The sequence below is a fragment of the Lagenorhynchus albirostris genome, chromosome 10 (assembly GCF_949774975.1).
Source record: "Lagenorhynchus albirostris chromosome 10, mLagAlb1.1, whole genome shotgun sequence".
Lineage (NCBI taxonomy): Eukaryota > Metazoa > Chordata > Mammalia > Artiodactyla > Delphinidae > Lagenorhynchus > Lagenorhynchus albirostris.
The window spans coordinates 11326913-11346889 of NC_083104.1; the positions used below are offsets into that span (position 1 = coordinate 11326913).

At 36.9% G+C, this 19977-nt stretch overlaps 1 protein-coding gene across 1 annotated transcript in view; it reads right to left on the minus strand.

Annotated features, from left to right (window-relative positions):
• The window catches only part of ARL8B (ADP ribosylation factor like GTPase 8B), a 66340-nt gene that overhangs the window by 16133 nt on the left and 30230 nt on the right, over positions 1-19977 (minus strand). The window contains 1 exon segment of the mRNA XM_060161314.1: positions 760-840. Within this exon segment, the coding sequence (XP_060017297.1) occupies positions 760-840 (81 nt within the window).

Sequence of the window (19977 nt, forward strand, 5' to 3'; positions counted from 1 at the left end):
AAGTCATGATATTTATCTTTAGGAGGCTTCCAATTTAGCCATAGACACTGGAAACATGCATGAAGACACACACGAAAAATTAGCAGCTTCATTAGATAAGCTATGGAACGAATTTAGTAAACAGCTTCTGTGAACCACAAGAACTGGGTAAAATGGCCATAAAGTTCAGGCTATAGAAGTAAACTCCCCCCATGAACAGGGAAGCCAAAAATAATACTACTAATAAATTAAAAAACAGTCCAGCAGTCCACAATTCAAACCTATGAAACTTATTCTAGAAACAAAATTATGTTAGTTAACTTTTTACTGTTTTATAGTTTTAATTTTAGGGCTTATTAGCAAAGAAAAGGAAAACTAGTTTACCATATTTGCTACCACAAATATAATACTAAATTACCAACATTATAAACAATTATTATCTTTCAATATAAAATATCATTCATGAAATAATGTAATAATATCACATTCCAAATACTCTGAAGATGGGATTTTTCTTTCCTAGGAACACCTAAATCCCAAATAATACTTCTGCCAACCCATATGCTAAGTTTTTTATGGGCACTTAACAACATTTCAACACACACATTTTGATCTATTAGAGCAAGAAAGAAAAAAACTTGATTTACACTCTTTTGGAATATGCCCACTCATTAATTAAGAACTGCCAATACTCATGTAAAACGCAAAGAAACAAACAGAAAAATTCCTAGTTTGTATCTGCTAACAATGTAAATCAAGTATGGCAAGAAGCTGACGTACCTTTATTGTGACGTTACCTTTAGTTACTTTCCTCATGTTGAAGCCCACTGTAGGTATCATATCTTCACTGAATTGACCTGACTGAAAGAAAACATTTTTAGACTAATCGTTGTTTATTAAAACATGTAACACTGCAAACCTTTCACATCAACATTACTCTGTACCCATCTTAGCAAATAACTAATTTTTTAGTGACAATAACAATATACCTTAAGAAAACACTCCTAATAGCCATAAATCTTGAAGAGGTGCATTATTTTTTTCATTCAAAGACATAGTCTTCCATTAAAGATACTTCTGAAACTACTATAATTTTTTACATATTTTTAAGTTTAAGAAATACTGTACAACTACATATGAACATTTATTAATTCGTGCACCTATACGTGAATTTTTGCATACAAGGTATAAGTAAATCGGAAGTAAAAGTTCAAAGTTTTCTATTTTTAGGATTGAAATTATTTTGACAATACTGTTAAAATTCACTGTTGCTTTTCTGAGTCAGTCTTTTAACAAGGCTTATAAAATGTTTTCTTCATGAACATGATCCTCCCTTATGTAATCAATTATATTCCCTTTTTGGTTTCTGACTTTCCTGTCAGAGGACTAAAATTAAATATCTTCTAAGAGTATTTATATTTTTAAATTTAAAATGTTCACCCATCTAGGATTTGATTATACAATGCAAGAAAGGCCCTTTTTACAAATGTATAACCTATAATCACCTCACTCCTCATTTAATATTTATGTATTTACTTAGTATTTATTTTTGGCTGTGCTGGGTCCTCTTTGCTGTGCACAGGCTTTCTCTAGTTGCGGTGAGTTGGGGCTACTCTTCGTTGTGGTGCACGGGCTTCTCATTGCAGTGGCTTCTCTTGCTGCGGATAACAGGCTCTAGGTGCGTGGGCTTCAGTAGTTGTGGCACGTGGGCTCAGTAGTTGTGGCTTGGGGGCTCTAGAGCGCAGGCTCAGTAGTTGTGGTGCACAGACCCAGTTGCTCCGCAGCATGTTGGGTCTTCCTGGACCAGGGGTCCAACCCGTGTCCCCTGCAGTGGCAGGCGGATTCCTAACCACTACGCCATCAGGGATGCCCTCACTCCTAATTTAAAAATCCACACTTTCCTAACTAGATTGATGTGATATGCCAAATTCCATATAGAGACAATTCTATATCTGAGTCTTCCATTCTTTTCCATTAGTCTGTTTATTTCTAATTGGAAATAAATTAGGACTACATGAATTACTGTAGCTTATCCTACATATTATTCTATATAGCAGATCAAGAAGTTGGAATGTTCGGGAATGTGTTTCATCTCTCGCATTTGAAATAAACTTTAAAAATTAATAATTCTGTTAAAATACTAACTTCCCTTTATCAACTCTTGATACTTAACCAAGTCTCTCCACCTAGGCACATGGTTTGTCCACTCAAACATTCAAATCCCTTATATCGTTCAGTGAAGTATCATAATTCTCTAACAGGTCTTCCATCTTTCTTGTCATATTCTTTATTTTGACTGCAATTATGAAGTACACCTAATGAGTCACAATTGACACAGATTTTATATATTTACATATTCATATATTTTACTTGCCAAATGTTTATTTCTCAAGTGGTCTCTTATTTATTAGGTACAGCTCGGGATTATGAAATGTATCAACGTGGGAGTAATTAAACAAATGGAACTATTTTCAAGGCCCTAACACTGGCCAATTGTTTGCCACACATTCATTCCAAAACTGTCTACAAGTACCAATTGTACCAAGCACAATGAATTCCAATTTTACAAATTAATTTCTTCTACATAACCCCAAAAGTGTTCTACTTTAAAAATTTTTCCCCTCCTGTTCAGTGGAGTTTGGGCTAATCTCAAAAAAATGTGAAAGAGAGAGAGAGAGGAGAAAGAGAGAGAGAGAGACAGAGAGAGAGAGACAGAGAGAGAGAGAGAGAGAAAGAAAGAAAGAAAGGAAGGAAGGAAGGAAGAAAAGAAAGAAAGAAAAAGAAAGAAAGAAAGAAAGAAAAAAGAAAGAAAAGAAAGGACAGAAAGAAGAAAGAGAAAGAAAGAGAGAGAAAGGAAGAAAGTTAACACAACCATAATCACTACTTTATTTATACATACAGACATTATAATTTTCAGAACTTTCACATATACGATTTATATGTGTGAAGATCTAGTCATGATATCAAAACTACATATATCATAACTAGCCATAACACAAGAACAAAAAATATAACCTGAAAATGGGCAAAGGCAAAACCAAAGGCATAATCTATGAAAGAAATAATAAGATAACTTCATTAAAAACTTCTGCTTTGCAAAAGACAATGCCAAGAGACTCGGAAAACAAGCCACAGAGTAAGAGAAAAATATGTGCAAAAGATACTCTATAAAGGACTGTTATGGGAAATATACAAAGAACTTTTAAAACTCAGCAGTACAAAAACAAACAATCCAATTAAAGTATGAGCCAAAGATCTTAACAGACATCTCATCAACGAAGATATACAGATGGCAAATAAGCATATGAAAAGATGCACCACATCATGTGTCACCACAGAAATGCAAATTAAAACAATGAGATACCACCACAAAGCAATAAGAGTGGCCCAAATCTGGTATTCTTTGGTAACACCAAATGCTGATGAGGATGTAGAGCAAGAGGAACTCTCAGTCATTGCTGATAGGTTTGCAAAATGGTACAGCCACTTTGGAAGACACTTTGACAGTTTCTTACAAAACCAAACATACTCTTACCATACAATCCAACAATGACACTCCTTGGTATTTACCCAAAGAACTTGCAAAGTTAAGTCCACACAAAAACTCACACATTAAATGCTTACAGCATCGTTATTTATAATTGTTAAAACCTGAAAGCAACCAAGATGTCCTTCAATAAGTGAATGGATAGACTGGTATATCCAGACAATGCAGTATTATTCAGTACTAAAAGAAATTAGCTATTAAGCGACAAAAGACATGGAGAAGCCTCAAATGCATATTTAATGAAAGATCCAATGTGGAAAGACTACATGCTGTATGATTCCAACAATATCACATTATGAAAAAGTCAAAACTATGAAAACAGTAAAAATATCAGTGGTTGTCAGGGGCTGGAGAATGAAAAACAATATGGCAGTTCCTCAAAAAATTAAAAATAGAATTACCACATGATCCAGCAATTCCAGTTCATTTGGGTATATACCCAAATGAAAGCAGGAACTTGAAGAAATATATGTATAACCACGTTCACAGCTGAATTATTCATAATAGCCACAAAGTGGAAGCAACCTGAGTGTCCACCTGCAGATGAGCAGATAAAGTGTGGTCTAGTCCTACGATGCAGTATTTTTCAGCCTTAAAAACCTTATTCATGGACTTGAGCACACGGGGAGGGGGAAGGGTAAGCTGGGACAAAGTGGAAGAGTGGCACTGACACATATACACTACCAAATGTAAAACAGACAGCTAGGGGAAAGCAGCCGCATAGCACAGGGAGATCAGCTCGGTGCTCTGTGACCACCTAGAGGGGTGGGATAGGGAGGGTGGGAGGGAGGCATAAGAGGGAGGGGATATGGAGATATATGTATACGTACTGCTGATTCACTTTGTTATACAGCAGAAACTAACACAACAATGTAAAACAATTATACTCCAATAAAGACATTAAAAAAAACCAACCTTATTCATACTACACCGTGGATGAACCTTGAAGACATTATGCTAAGGGTAAGGCAGTCCCAAAAAAGACAAATACTTCATGATTCTATTTAAATAAGGAGCCTAGAGTAGTTAAATTCATTAAGACAGAAAATAGAATGGTAGTTGCCAAAGGCTAGAGAAGGGGGAAACAAGGAGTTAATGCTTACTGAGTACAGAATTTCAGGTTGGGAAGATCAAAGGTCCTACAGATGGACAGCAGTGATGGTTACACAAAAATGTGAATGTATTTAATAGCACTGTACACCCAAAAATAGTTAAGATGGTAATTTTAACGTTTTGTGTGTTTTACATTTTTTAGAAATGTATGATGTAAAGGGAGGCAATTATCCCTACTACTTTACAGAACAAGAAAGAAATTCCCAAGGTCACATAGCTCAATAGTTGCTGATTACATGTCTTACAGATCGCCATTGTGAACTGTAATAGGCTTTAATTAATATCTGAGGAGACGTGTGTATGAGATAATGCTTCATTTATTTGGTATATTAGGAAAAGGTGCTATACATAATAAAGCAGCCAGAAATTGTAGCTAAAGTTTCTAGATAACAAAACTTTTAAAAAAGCTTGCACAGAAAGCTTTCTAAAATGAAATACATACTTGGTTAACTTCTCACAGTCTATGGAACATGATTTAATGTGTTCTTGGTGTTTCAGGGTTATTTTATAAATTGTAAAAAGAGAAAACTAGGGACTTTCCTGGCGGTCCCGTGGTTAAGAATCTGCGCTTCCCAGAAATCTCTTGCATTCCTATACACTAATGATGAAAAATCTGAAAGAGAAATTAAGAAAACTCTCCCATTTACCACTGCAACAAAAAGAATAAAATACCTAGGAATAAACCTACCTAAGGAGACAAAAGACCTATATGCAGAAAATTCTAAGACACTGATGAAAGAAATTAAAGATGATACAAACAGATGGAGAGATATACCATGTTCTTGGATTGGAAGAATCAACATTGAAAAATGACTATACTATCCAAAATAATCTACAGATTCAATGCAATCCCTATCAAACTACCAATGGCATTTTTCACAGAACTAGGACAAACAATTTCACAATTTGTATGGAAACACAAAAGACCCCGAATAGTCAAAGCAATCTTGAGAAAGAAAAACGGAGGTGGAGGAAACAGACTCCCTGACTTCAGACTATACTACAAAGCTACAGTAATCGAGACGTGTGGTACTGGCACAAAAACAGAAATATAGATCAATGGAACAGGATAAAAAGCCCAGACATAAACCCATGCACATATGGTCACCTTATCTTTGATAAAGGAAGCAAGAATATAGAGTGGAGAAAAGACAGCCTCTTCAATCAGTGGTGCTGGAAAAACTGGACAGCTGCATTTAAAAGAATGAAATTAGAACACTCCCTAACACCATACACAAAAATAAACTCAAAATGGATTAAAGACCTAAATGTAAGGCCAGACACTGTAAAACTCTTAGAGGAAAACATAGGCAGAACACTCTAAGACATAAATCACAGCAAGATTCTTTTTGACCCACCTCCTAGAGAAATGGAAATAAAAACAAAAATAAACAAATGGGAGCTAATGAAACTTAAAAGCTTTTGCACAGCAAAGGAAACCATAAACAAGATGAAAAGACAACCCTCAAATTGGGAGAAAATATTTGAAAACGAAGCAACTGACAAAGGATTAATCTCCAAAATATACAAGCAGCTCAATATCAAAAAAACAAACAACCCAATCCAAAAATGGGCAGAATACCTAAATAGACATTTCTCCAAAGATATACAGATTGCCAACAAACACATGAAAGGATGCTCAACATCACTAATCACCAGAGAAATGCAAATCAAAACTACAATAAGGTATCACCTCACACCAGTCAGATTGGCCATCATCCAAAAATCTACAAACAATAAATGCTGGAGAGGGTGTGGAGAAAAGGGAACGCTCCTACACTGTTGGCGGGAATGTAATTTGTACAGCCACTATGGAGAACAGTGTGGAGGTTCCTTAAAAAACTAAAAATAGAAGTACCATACGACCCAGCAATCCCACTACTGGGCATATACCCTGAGAAAAGCATAATTCAAAAAGAGTCACATACCACAATGTTCACTGCAGCACTATTTACAACAGCCAGGACATGGAAGCAACCTAAGTGTCCATCGGCAGATGAATGGATAAAGAAGATGTGGCACATACATACAATGGAATATTACTCAGCCATAAAAAGAAAGGAAATCGAGTTATTTGTAGTGAGGTAGATGGACCTTGAGTCTGTCATACAAAGTGAAGTAAGTCAGAAAGAGAAAAACAAATACCGTATGTTAACACATATATATGGAATCTAAAAAAAAAAAAAAAAAAGGTTCTGAAGAACCTAGAGGAAGGACAGGAATAAAGACGCAGACGTAGAGAATGGATATGAGGACAAGGGGAGCGGGGAAGGGTAAGCTGGGACGAAGTGAGAGAGTAGCACTGACATATATACACTACCAAATGTAAAACAGATAGCTAGTGGGAAGCAGCCACATAGCACAGGGAGATCAGCTCGGTGCTTTGTGACCACCTAGAGGAGGTGGATAGGGATGGGGGGAGGGAGACACAAGAGAGAGGGGATATGGGGATATATGTATATGTATAGCTGATTCACTTTGTTATAAAGCAGAAACTAAAACAACAATGTAAAGCAATTATACTCCAATAAAGATGTTAAAAAAAAAAAAAAAAGAATCTGTGCTTCCATTGCAGGGGGCTCAGGTTCTATCCCTGGTTGGGGAACTAAGATCCCACATGCCACGCAGTGCGGCCCAAAAAAAAAAGTGGAAATACTTAAAATATTTTTTTTTAAAAAAACAAGAAAACTAAATTTGATAACCTTTAAGGGCCCTTCTGGTAGTAAAATTTTATGATTACGACCATCAATTATAGTACCAGCCCATGATGAAATGATGTAGGGGGCTGTAGTATACACGGCTGCCCCTGAACTTTCATAAATGTTCATCTCTCTCTTCACCATTACTTCTCACTGCTGGCAGATGTTAACAATAACTTTCCCTAATTCACCTGGCACTGCTAATCTGCAATGGCTGAAAATTAGGTAATCAAATCTTCGGGTTTTTAATCCCCAAATGTCTTGAGTACAGCAAAATGTTCAAAAATCATTCATTAGCTTTTATGAATGGATTCTGTGGTATAACAACTTTACAGACTTGGAAGCATTTTCAACTTCTTTCTTCGTATCAAATCTTAATCGTCACTTTTCGAAGTTTGTGCTGAATGACTAAACCACTAAGCTGGCAGTTGTGCTCTAAATAACAGAATTTATTTCTATGCTGTCAAAATGCCACTAGGCTGAGACTAGCAATTCAGGAAACAAGTAGATGCTTTAAAAGTACTACTTAATTGTGTATCATGCTATTTATTTTAACAAACACTTAAATAATGTGAAGCACTGTTTTAAGTACTTAGTAAATATTAATCAGTATTAACTTACTTAATCCTTTTAACAACCCTATGAAGTAAGTAGCATTATCCCCATTTTTCAGATGAGAAAACCAAGGCAAAGATAGGTTAAGTCATTTGCTCAAAGTCCCATCATTTTTAAGATCTGTGAAGAGAAGTAAAAATATGCTTTCATACCTGTCTTCCTAAATAGGATATGAAACATAAACTGACCTTCTCTTAATAACACAAATTCAAGACCACAAGTGGCACTCACTGTGATTTTGTGACAGTGGGCAGAACTGCAGTTATCAATGTGTACCCAAAGTCACAAGGTAGTATCTTTGGAATCTGGCTTCGGACAAGATAAAATTGAAGCAAAATAAAACGGTAAAAAAAAAAAGACTATCTCAAGGTCCAGGAATCTTATCACCAATTACACTACTTACTAACCACATGCAAGTCATCTTACCCTCAGGATTAAGCTTTCTTACTAGAGAAAAAGGTACTTGGAAGAGTATTTCCAAAATCACTTCGAGCTCTAACATTTATGGTTTTATGTTTTATTCATAGGCCTCTCATTTAAAATATAGTTAAGAGATGAATGCCTACAGCAGTAGGGAAAATGTGGCTCTTTTTTTTTTTTTTTCCAAAAATTCATTAGTATACCAAAGGCTAAAAGCAGACCTTGTCCCATAAAGTTTTGTTAGTGTCAACTTCAGCAAACAGAGCTGACCTAAATTTATTACTGCAGATCGTAGGAATGAGGCAAATAGAAAAGGGGAAGGAAAGAGAACAACCAAGGCAAAAGTTAACACCACGAAGGCAGAAAACAGGAGGCAGTGGACCTGTATTAGTGAAAGGACACTTCATTGAGTGTACTCTAAGACAATAAGAATGGGGGAGGGGTCTATTCTTTGTAAACAGGTTAATGTACAGAGATGTACCATGCAGCACTGGCTGCTTATATACATGATATCTGACACTAGTGAGAACACAGTGAAATACTCATACATTTCAGGGCTTTAAAGTAGAGACTCCAAATGGAACAGATTAGACTTTACCATTGCTCTTTTAAATGAACAAATGCAGAAATCAAGCTATTAACAACATGGTAGTAGAAGTTTCTCTTTGCTTAATCTGTTCCTCTGTAGTAGCAGTCCAATCCAATTCAACAAACTTTAAACACAAGTGGAAAAATACCTGCTTCGACAAATGTCTCACAGTCTCTTTCTCTAAGAATCTTTTTATTTTTTAAGGCTTTAGTTATCAAGCTAAAGAATGAAATAAAGAGCACAACAAAATACTCATACTAAATTTCTCCTTTCAGCCAAAGAAACTACTTTCGCATGTTAAGCAGAGTGGTCATCTCACACTATGACTCAATTGTTTAATCGCCAAAATTTACACACTTGACAAGTGAGAAGATATGGCCAATAAATACACAAGTTAGTCATTTTTCTTTCCAAGAACTTTTAATTCAAATGGAAAACTGTTATTATCAATACCCATTTTCCTAGTTTGTAGCATTATTACGCTTCTTATATTTCACTAATAAGTAGAATTACTGATAATATTGCTCTTTTATTTCAATTTACAAAAGTTAAAAAAAATGGCAACCCATTTTTTACTGAAGTTGTTTAAAATGAAAGGTAGATCTAGGGGAACTTTTGATGAGGAGTAGGGTATTTCCATGATCTTAAAGTGTACCCCACAAACTACGCATCAGTTGCAGAGGGAAAAACAAGCAATTCTACAATGGAGAAATCAGACAACATCTTGACTTCACATGGGCTTCTCAGATGGACTTCATGTGCCTACAGAAGTATTACTACGAGGACACAATATCCCCCATATAGTATTTCAGCTGAGAATGCATGAACTAAATCTAATCATGAAGAAAGATCCAAAACAGAGGAACATTCTCTTAAAAAGGCGGGAGAGGGAGGGTAATTTTTCAAAGATGTCAATGTCATAAAAGATCAAGGCTGTAAAATGTTTCAGACTAGATAGAGGGGACTAAAACGACACAACAACTAAATGCAGTGGCTGACCCTAGACTGGATCCTGAACTGGAGAACAAAAACAATATAAACAACATTATCGGGTCAAGTGACAAAACAGGAAGAGATAAAATGTGAGGTATCATTTTCTAACATAATGAAGTTGGCAACTAAATTAGTTATGCAAGGGAATATTCCTAAGCTTAGAAAACACAAACTTAAGTATTTAGGAATAAGGGCCATGGTACATAGACCTTACTTACCTAAGGTGACACACGCAGTGCATGAATGATAAAGCAAATGAGGTAAAATGTTTGACCTCAGTAAAGGGTATATAAATGTTTTTTGGAATGCTTTTATTCCCGCAAAATTTCTGTAAATTTGAAATTGTTTCCAAATAAAAGATTTCTTAAATGGAATAATCAAATACCATCTTCTTGTATATCATATCTAGGACACAACTAGAATTAGAAGATAAATTACCTACAATAGTAGTGAAATTCATGAATACATTCAATCACAGGGAATTATGACAACTAGTTCAGGAACAAGTCATTGCTAATCTTGTTTTGTCCTTTAATATTCTAAAAGAATACTAACTTACAAATGTCTTCTAATAGAAAAATCCATGTTTTATAGTTTCAGTGTAAGGAAAATGCCTCTGGGCTTTAAAATTGGCATTTTAAAATCTACTCCAATGTTTTAATAATTATTTATAAGCTGGGAAATGAATTAAACATAGTGTGCTCTTCCAAGTCTAAATTCCTCTTAGTTTTGGGGAAAACTGTCCCACTTAACACATATTCTTCTTTTCTTTCTGAACATTTCATACAGTAGTTACCACTGTGAACACATACATCGTATCTAAGGATATTTCCCTACAACCTCTTTTTAAGGGGCTAGAAAAGATCATTCACTACAGCAGTATTTCAAGGATCATACAATGTTCATTTTCTATTTTAGAACATTTTGGACATTTCCTTAAATAATTTCCCAAAAGACAGTAATTTGTTCTCAGTTTTATGTGCCAGAGTTACTTCCAACTACAGACAAAACTGCTTCCCACAGGATGTCAGTTTAAAAGCACATGTTAAGATTCATTTGAGATTTAAATATTAGTAACCAAGGAATAATGTCTCTCAAAATCCCAGTGGGTTTGTTTGTGTTTTTTGTTTGTTCTGAGAGGGAGGGATTCTCTTCAGTCCTTACCAGAAAAAATTAAGTAGCATGCAAAATTTTTAAATGTTAGGTTTCTTAGGGGCATAATCAATTAAGGCCTCTCATCTCCAAATGGCCCAGATTCTGAAAATGGGCCATCATTCCAAATAAACCAAACTGAAGAGCTATTTTTCTGAAGCAAATTAAGTAATAAAAACTTTCTGCAGAATCATAAAGTTCCAGGATTACCCTTCAAAAAGTGGCGTCATTTGCAACAATACTGACTCAAAAAAAACTTCTAACTCTTCAAAAAACACTAGCCGAAAAGATAAAGGCACCCCTAGATTCTGGCATGGACAGGCCCCCGTGTAGACTGTGGTCTAGATGCCAATGTTTTCCATCTGGTCTGCCAACTCAAACTGACTGGCAGCGGCTTCCACCTGGGCACAGTGAGTGCTGTGCTCTTCTTTCATCTGTGTTATCCACACAGATGAGGGAGAAGTGCTTGTGGCTCTCATGCTAGGCATTTACAAACTCTGGTCTAGATGTTCTAATGTCGGCAGGCCAATTATAAAAGCCTACTTTGCAGATGATCCAATCATCAACAGCAGACACAGATAATGAATCTGTATTGTAATGATTCACAAACAACTATTATTGTTCACCCCCTCCTTTATGGTTTTATCAACCCACAAAGCTACTGTGCCTCTGCCTTTATTCATTCATTTATTCACTCACTTATTCAACAACAGAGAAAAGGAAAAGAAAAGTAACTAGGAAACAAATATAAAAACATCACACAACAAATATATCCTACAGAGGAGATAATACAGGATGACTGGGTACCCAAGGAAAGCCTCTCTGAAGGAGTGATATTTAAGGCTCCAGACCCACTCGGATGCATAATATGTAATATTTAACCCTTAACTGCTATACTGATCCTCATAAACCACTCAAGAATTGTCTCTCTGCTGTCAGAGGCACTCTTGATATACTTGTGGACTGAAGACCACTCCTTTAAAGGGTCCAGTTAGGCAAGTCTCCAGGTTTTAGGATTGAAATTGCCAGGTTTTTTTGTTTTGTTCTTTTTTGATGGTAAATTTATGGTAATTTGGCAAGCAATCAGTTTTGCCTTGGGAGGGACTTCAGGTGAATAGTTTATTTTTAAAGTTAACTATTGGTTAGGTTTTATCTATACACCCCAAATAGTAGCAACATGAATTAAAAGTTATTTTTAGGTAGCAACATTAAAACTAGGTGAAAGACACTATGTTTTCTTTGATACGAAACTATGAAATCTGAATATAACAGATGAGAATTCTTTAGATAAAAACTTTTTACTAAGCGGGCTTCCCTGGTGGCACCGTGGTTGAGAATCTGCCTGCCAATGCAGGGGACACGGGTTCAATCCCTGGTCTGGGAAGATCCCACATGCCGCGGAGCAACTAGGCCCGTGAGCCACAACTACTGAGCCTGCGCGTCTGGAGCCTGAGCTCTGCAAGAGAGGCCATGATAGTGAGAGGCCCACGCACCGCGATGAAGAGTGACCCCCGCTTGCCGCAACTGGAGAAAGCCCTCACACAGAAACGAAGACCCAACACAGCCAAAAATAAATAAAATAAATTAACTGAAAATCACAGCCGAATTTAAAAAAAAAAACTTTTTACTAAGCATAATGACATAGGGAACTAATTAAATGCCTGTCACTGTAATTCAACTCATTTCAAACAACTAATTAATCCCTACTGCCTGCTAATACCAATAGAGCTACTATGCAGCAATCTCCTTTACAAAGACAAGTCTTGAGGATTAAAATGTTCTCAAACCCACAATTTCAATTAGGAGCCTGAAAACTCTCATTCCTGCTAACCTCTATTCCTGAAGAAAATTCACTTCAAAAGGTCTCTAATGACTATTTCCTACGTTCACTACGACTTTCATTAACAGCACATTAGTAACGGTTTTACTAAATCTACATCCAAAGAACTGCTGAAGAAAATTAATTTGCTAGTCTATAGAACAATTTGCTAGTAAGCATCCCTAGTCAATCACTGGGCAACCACACCACAGTGCAGCATCTTCACTCAGTCAGAAATTCTGATGATGCAATAACAATGTAAAAAAGGGCCCCAAAAGAAATCAGCGCTGGAGAGCTTTAGCAAATACAGTATTTGCTAACTTGTCAAGTCATTAATATGTCTGGATATATTTCCCATGAACATCAAGAGCCCACTATAAATCTGTAATAAATACTTGTATCTTTATATGAAAAAAGTCTACTAATCTTCACATGTAGGATGAAGCATGTTCTGAAGTCCGAAGCATGAGGGTCAAGGGAATTAGCATACAAGTCACATTTTCAGGCATTGATACTATTACTACTGATCGGTCTCTAGACAATTCTACTACTTTTTTTAATTTTACTTTCCTTTGTAACAAATACCTTTTCATAAAGAAAGTGACAAGAGAAAGAAATTAAAGGAATCCAAACTGGAAAGAAAGTAAAACTGCCATTGTTGGCAGATAATACGATAGTACATATAAAAAATTCTAGACACCATCAAAAAAAATTCATCAGGCTTCCCTGGTGGTGCAGTGGTTGAGAGTCCGCCTGCCGATGCAGGGGACACGGGTTCGTGCCCCGGTCTAGGAAGATCCCACGTGCCGCGGAGTGGCTGGGCCCGTGAGCCATGGCCGCTGAGCCTGCGCGTCCAGAGCCTGTGCTCCGCAACGGGAGAGGCCACAACAGTGAGAGGCCCACATACCACCAAAAAAAAAAAAAAAAATCATCAATGAATTGAGTAAAATTGCAGAATACAAAGTTAATATATAGAAATCTATTGTGTCTGTACACACTAACAGTAAACTATCAGAAAGAGAAAGCAAGAAAAAAAATCCCATTTACAACTGCATCAAAAAGAATAAAATATCTAGGAATAAACCTACCTAAGGAGGTAAAAGACCTGTACTCAGAAAACTGTAAGACACTGATTAAATAAATGGAAGATGACACAAGATGTAAGATAATATACCATGGTCATGTATTGGAAGAATAAATATTGTTAAAATAACCATATTACCCAAAATAATCTACAGATTCAATGCAATTCCTATCAAAATACCAATGGCACTTTTCACAGAAGTAGAACAAATAATTCTAAAATTTGTATAAGAACACAAAAGACTCTGAATAACCAAAACAATCTTGAAGAACAAAGCTGAAGATATCACACTACCTGATTTCAAGCTATTCTACAGAGCTACAATAACCAAAACAGTATGGTGCTGGCAGAAAAACAGACACATAGATCAACGGACAGAACAGAGAGCCCAGAAATGAACCCACACTTGAAACTGAGTCTCCCTAAAACTAAGTTCCCTTACCAAGTTTATCATTAATCTCTCTGTCCTATACTTTATTCCCTTTCTTGTCTCCTCTGACCTCAATGCTGTGCTAACTTAATACTAATCAACCAGTTGGATGACTGAAACTGCTGTTGTCGATGCCATCGATAATGTACTAAAACTGCTACCATAGATATCATCATATCAACATTAACGTACAAACTCAGGTTGTCCTCCAGGGCAAGATGAGCTAACAGACCCCCAACCCATGGACCACTTGGCAGATACTCATAAACCAGACTCCCAAAACTTCAAGTAAGAAATGTCCCATGACAATGATTAATCCCAGCCTCTTTGTTCTCCCCCCTTTAAAAAAACAAAAACAAAAAACTAACTCAAAGACCAAGTTGGAGTGGATCTGAGGCTTGCCTCCTACTCCCTTGCTGGCGTCCTGCAACATATCCTTACTTTGCTGCAAACTACCACTATCAGAGTTTGGCTTTCGGCACCATGGGCACACATGCCCTTTGCTGGATTTCACACTAGATTAATTAATCTATGACAAAGGAGGCAAGAATACATGATGGGAAAAAGATAGCCTCTTCAATAAATTGTGATGGGAAAACTGTACAGCTACATTAAGTGTAAAAACTAAAGTCATAAAACACCTACAAGAAAACATAGGCCATATGCTCTTTCACATTAGTCTTTTTTTTTTTTAATATTTATTTTTCTATTTGGCTGTGCTGGGTCTTAGTTGCAGCACGCGGGATCTTCGTCGAGGCATGCAGGATCTTTAGTTGCGGCATGAGGACTCTTTTAGTTGGGGCATATGGGATCTAGTTCCCCAAGCAGGGATCAAACCTGGGCGCCCTGCATTGGGAGAGTTGAGTCTTAACCACTGGACCACCAGGGAAGTCCCCTGACATCAATCTTTAGCAGTATTTTTTTGGGTATGTCTCCTCAGGGAAAGAAAACAAAAGCAAAACTGAACAAATGTGACTACGTCAAACTAAAAAGCTTTTGCACAGCAAAGGAAACTATCAACAAAGGAAACAAGCTGCCTACTTGTTTGGGAGAAGATGGGAGAAGATAACATGATATGGATTTAATATCCAAAATATACAAAGAACTCTTAAAACTCAACATCAAAAAACAATCCAATTAAAAATGGGCAGGGCTTCCCTGGTGGCGCCGTGGTTGAGAATCTGCCTGGCCACTGCAGGGGACATGGGTTCGAGCCCTGGTCTGGGAAGATCCCACATGCCGCAGAGCAACTAAGCCCGTGAGCCACAACTACTGAGCCTGCGCGTCTGAAGCCTGTGTTACACAACATAAGAGGCCGCGATAGTGAGAGGCCCGCACACCACGATGAAGAGTGGCCCCCGCCTGCCGCAACTAGAGAAAGCCCTCGCACAGAAATGAAGACCCAACACAGCCAAAAATAAATGTAAAAATAAATAAATAAATAAAAATGTTGAAAGACGCTAATCTTAAGACCTCAACAGCAGAGATAAATATTTTTTAAAAAAATGGGCAGAGGACATGAATAAACATTTTTTTCAAAGAACACATACAGATGGCCAACACACACATGAAAGGATGCTCAACATCACTAATCATCAGGGAAATGCAAATCAAAACCACAATAGGATATCACCTCACACCTGTCAAAATGGCTATTATCAAAAAACATCAAATAACAAGTGCTGGCAAGGATGTGGAGAAAAAGGAACCCTTGTTGTGTGCTGTCAGTGAGAATATAAATTGATATAGCCACTATGGAATAGTTTGGAGGTTCCTTAAAAAATCAAAAATTGAATTACCATACAATCCAGCAATTCCATTTCTGGGTTTTTTCCAAAGAAAACAAAAACACTAATTCGAAAAGATATACGCACCCCATGTTCACTGCAGCATTATTGACAATAGCCAAGATAAGGAAGCAACCTTAAGTGCCCACCAATAGATGAATGGATAAAAAAGATGTGGGGTGTGATATGTGCGTGCGTGTGTATAGATATATATACATTCAGTGGAATACTAGGTATAAAAAAGAATGAAATCTTGCCATTTGTGACAACATGGATGGACCTAGAGGATATCCTGCTAAGCAAAATAAGTCAGACAGAGAAAGACAAATACAGTATGATTTCACTTATATGTGGAACCTAAAAAACAAAACAAATGAACAAATGTAGCAAAACAGAAACAGAGCCACAGATACAGAGAAAACAGAGAGGAGGAGGGTGGAGGGGATGAGTGAAACAGCTGAGGAAAATTAAGAGGTACAATCTTCCAGTTACAAAATAAATGATTCATGGAGATGAAATGTACAAGAGTGGGGGAATACAGTTAATAATAATGTAATAACTATATATGGTAACAGATGATGGCTTACAGTATGATCATTCTGTAACGTACTGAAATATCAAGTCACTATACTGTGCATCAGGAACTAACATAGTATTACAGGTCAATTATACTTCAAAAACAAACACTCTTTTTAGAGGTCAGATTTGTGGCTACCAGAGGTGAGGGGTGGGGGGAGGGGGAATTGGATAAAGGTGGTCAAAAGGTACAAACTTCCAGTTATGAGATAAATAAGTACTAGAGATGTAATGTACAACATGATTAATATAATTAATTATAATGCTGAATGTTACATATGAAAACTATTAAAAGAGTAAATCCTAAGCATTCTAAGGGAATTTTTTTCTTTTAATTTTATATGAGATGATAGATGTCACGAAATTTATTATGGTAATCATCTCATGATGTACATAAGTCAAATCATTATGCGGTACACCTTAAGTTTATACAGTGCTATATGTCAGTTATACTGAACAAAATAAGTGATTTTCTATATTTAAAAGTTTCTTTCCCTCTTTCTGGGAAGAACTGGGTATTGATGGAACTAAAATGAGAAAGAGACTTATTTTTCACTGTATGCCCTTCTGTGTGTGCATGTACAGCTTGTTCAAAAAAAAAAGATTATAAAAAGAAAAACTTTCCTTCAAATCCTAAAATAGGCTTCTATTATTAAATTTAAAAAGGAGATTCCTAAAGCCAACCAAATGGTACACATCAATGAGTTACATACATAACAAAAGCCCTTCAGTCTTAAGAAAAACACTGTGATGGAAATCACAACTTGTAACCTACAAATGGTAAAATGAATCTTGAACTCTTTTAAAACAAAATAAGAGGGGACTTCCCTGGTGGCACAGTGGTTAAGAATCCCCCTGCCATTGCAGGGGACACAGATTTGAGCCCTGGTCCGGGAAGATCCCACATGCCACAGAGCAGCTAAGCCCGTGTGCCACAACTATTGAAGCCTGTGCGCCTAGAGCCCATGCTCCGCAACAAGAGAAGCCACCAGCATGAGAAGCCCGTGCACCGCAACAAAGAGTAGCCCCTGCTCGCCGCAACTAGAGAAAGCCCGTGCGCAGCAACGAAGACCCAATGCAGCCAAAAAAAACCCAAAAGCCTAGTCTTTATTGAAACTCACTTTCTCCAAATGTAAAATGAATATAACCAAGTCTCTACCTCAAGTTAAATGATTTAAAATACATACACCATTTAGAACAATGCCTGTTTTGGGCACTGGTTACAGGTACAGGGGAAGCATTGAATATTTGCTATCATCATCATCACATAGAGTCCATGAAATGTGATGTTAAAAAGTAGTTCACAGTGTTCTGGTTAAGATTAGGTAAACACACTCCACCCTGTCCCTTCCACTGAATGTAACTAAACACCATGGACAGAATGCACGCAGCAGCTAACTGAGAACTCTGAAAGTAAGTGTAGCAGATAGATTAGACAATGAAATCAGAACTCAAAACACAAGCAATCTCTTAATTTACGACAAAGGAGGCAAGAACATACAATGGAAAAAAGACAGCCTCTTCAATAAGTGGTGCTGGGAAAACTGGATAGCTACATGTAAAAGAATGAAATTAGAACACTCCCTAACACCATATACAAAAATAAACTCAAAATGGATTAAACACCTAAATGTTAAGACTGGACTCTATAAATCTCTTAGAGGAAAACATAGGAAGAACACTCTTTGACATAAATCACAGCAAGATCTTTTTTAACCCACCTCCTAGAGTAAGAGAAATAAAAACACAAATAAACTGGACTTAATTAAACTTAAAGGCTTTTGCACAGCAAAGGAAACCATAAACAAGACAAAAAGACAACCCTCAGAATGGGAGAAAATATTTACAAATGAAACAACAGACAAAGGATTAAGCTCCAAAATATACAAACAGCTCATGGAGCTCAATATCAAAAAAAACAAACAATCCAGTTAAAAAATGGGAAGACCTAAATAGACATTTCACCAAGAAGACAAACAGATGGCCAAGAGGCACATGAAAAGATGCTCAACATCACTAATTATTAGAGAAATGCAAATCAAAACTACAATGAGGTATCACCTCACGCTGGTCAGAATGGCCATCATCAAAAAATCTAGAAACAATAAATGCTAGAAAGGATGTGGTGAAAAGGGAACCCTCCTGCACTGTTGGTGGAAATGTAAATTGATACAACCACTATGGAGAACAGCATGGAGGTTCCTTAAAAAAGTAAAAATAGAACTGTCATACGACACAGCAATCCCACTACTGGACATACACCCTAAGAAAACCATAATTCAAAAAGAGTCATGTACCACAGTGTTCAATGCAGCACTATTTACAATAGCCAGGACACGGAAGCAACTTAAGTGTCCGTGGACAGATGAATAGATAAAGAAAATGTGGCACATATATACAATGGAATATTACTCCGCCATAAAAAGAAACGAAACTGAGTTATTTGTAGTGAGGTGGATGGACCCAGAGTCTGTCATACAGAGTTAAGTCAGAAAGAGAAAAACAAATACCGTATGCGAAGGCATATATATAAAATCTAAAAAAAAAAAAAAAGTACTGATGAACCTAGTTGTAGGGCAGGAATAAAGAGGTAGACACAGAGAATGGACTTGAGGACATGGGGTGGGAGGGCGAAACTGGGGTAGCATCGACATATACACACTACCGAATGTAAAATAGTTGGCTGGTGGGAAGCAGCACCATAGCACAGGGAGGTCAGTTCGGTGCTTTGGGATGACCTAGAGGGGTGGGATAGGGAGGGTGGGAGGGAGGCTCAAGAGGGAGGGGATATGGGGACATGTGTATGCATATGGCTGATTCACTTTGTTGTGCAACAGAATCACAGTATTGTGAAGCAATTATACTCCAATAAAGATCTATTAAAAAAAATTTTTTTTAATAAATATATCCTCAAAAAAAAAAAAAAAACACAACATAAGCAATCTGATGCTATTTCCTAGTTGCTTCTTTGCTTTTTTTTCTTCCCTCTCAATCTCCCAGAGCCTGGATCAAAGGCAGCCCAATTGCTAGAAATGTATACCAAGCATGAACAGAAAAAGCTTAGAGAGGAGTCTTCTCTTTTTGGTAGGAGGACTGTGTATGGGTGTTTGTGTGTGGGGGGCCAGCAGGGAGGTGGGTAATAGGACACAGAAAGTGGGAGAAATGCCCTGGGTT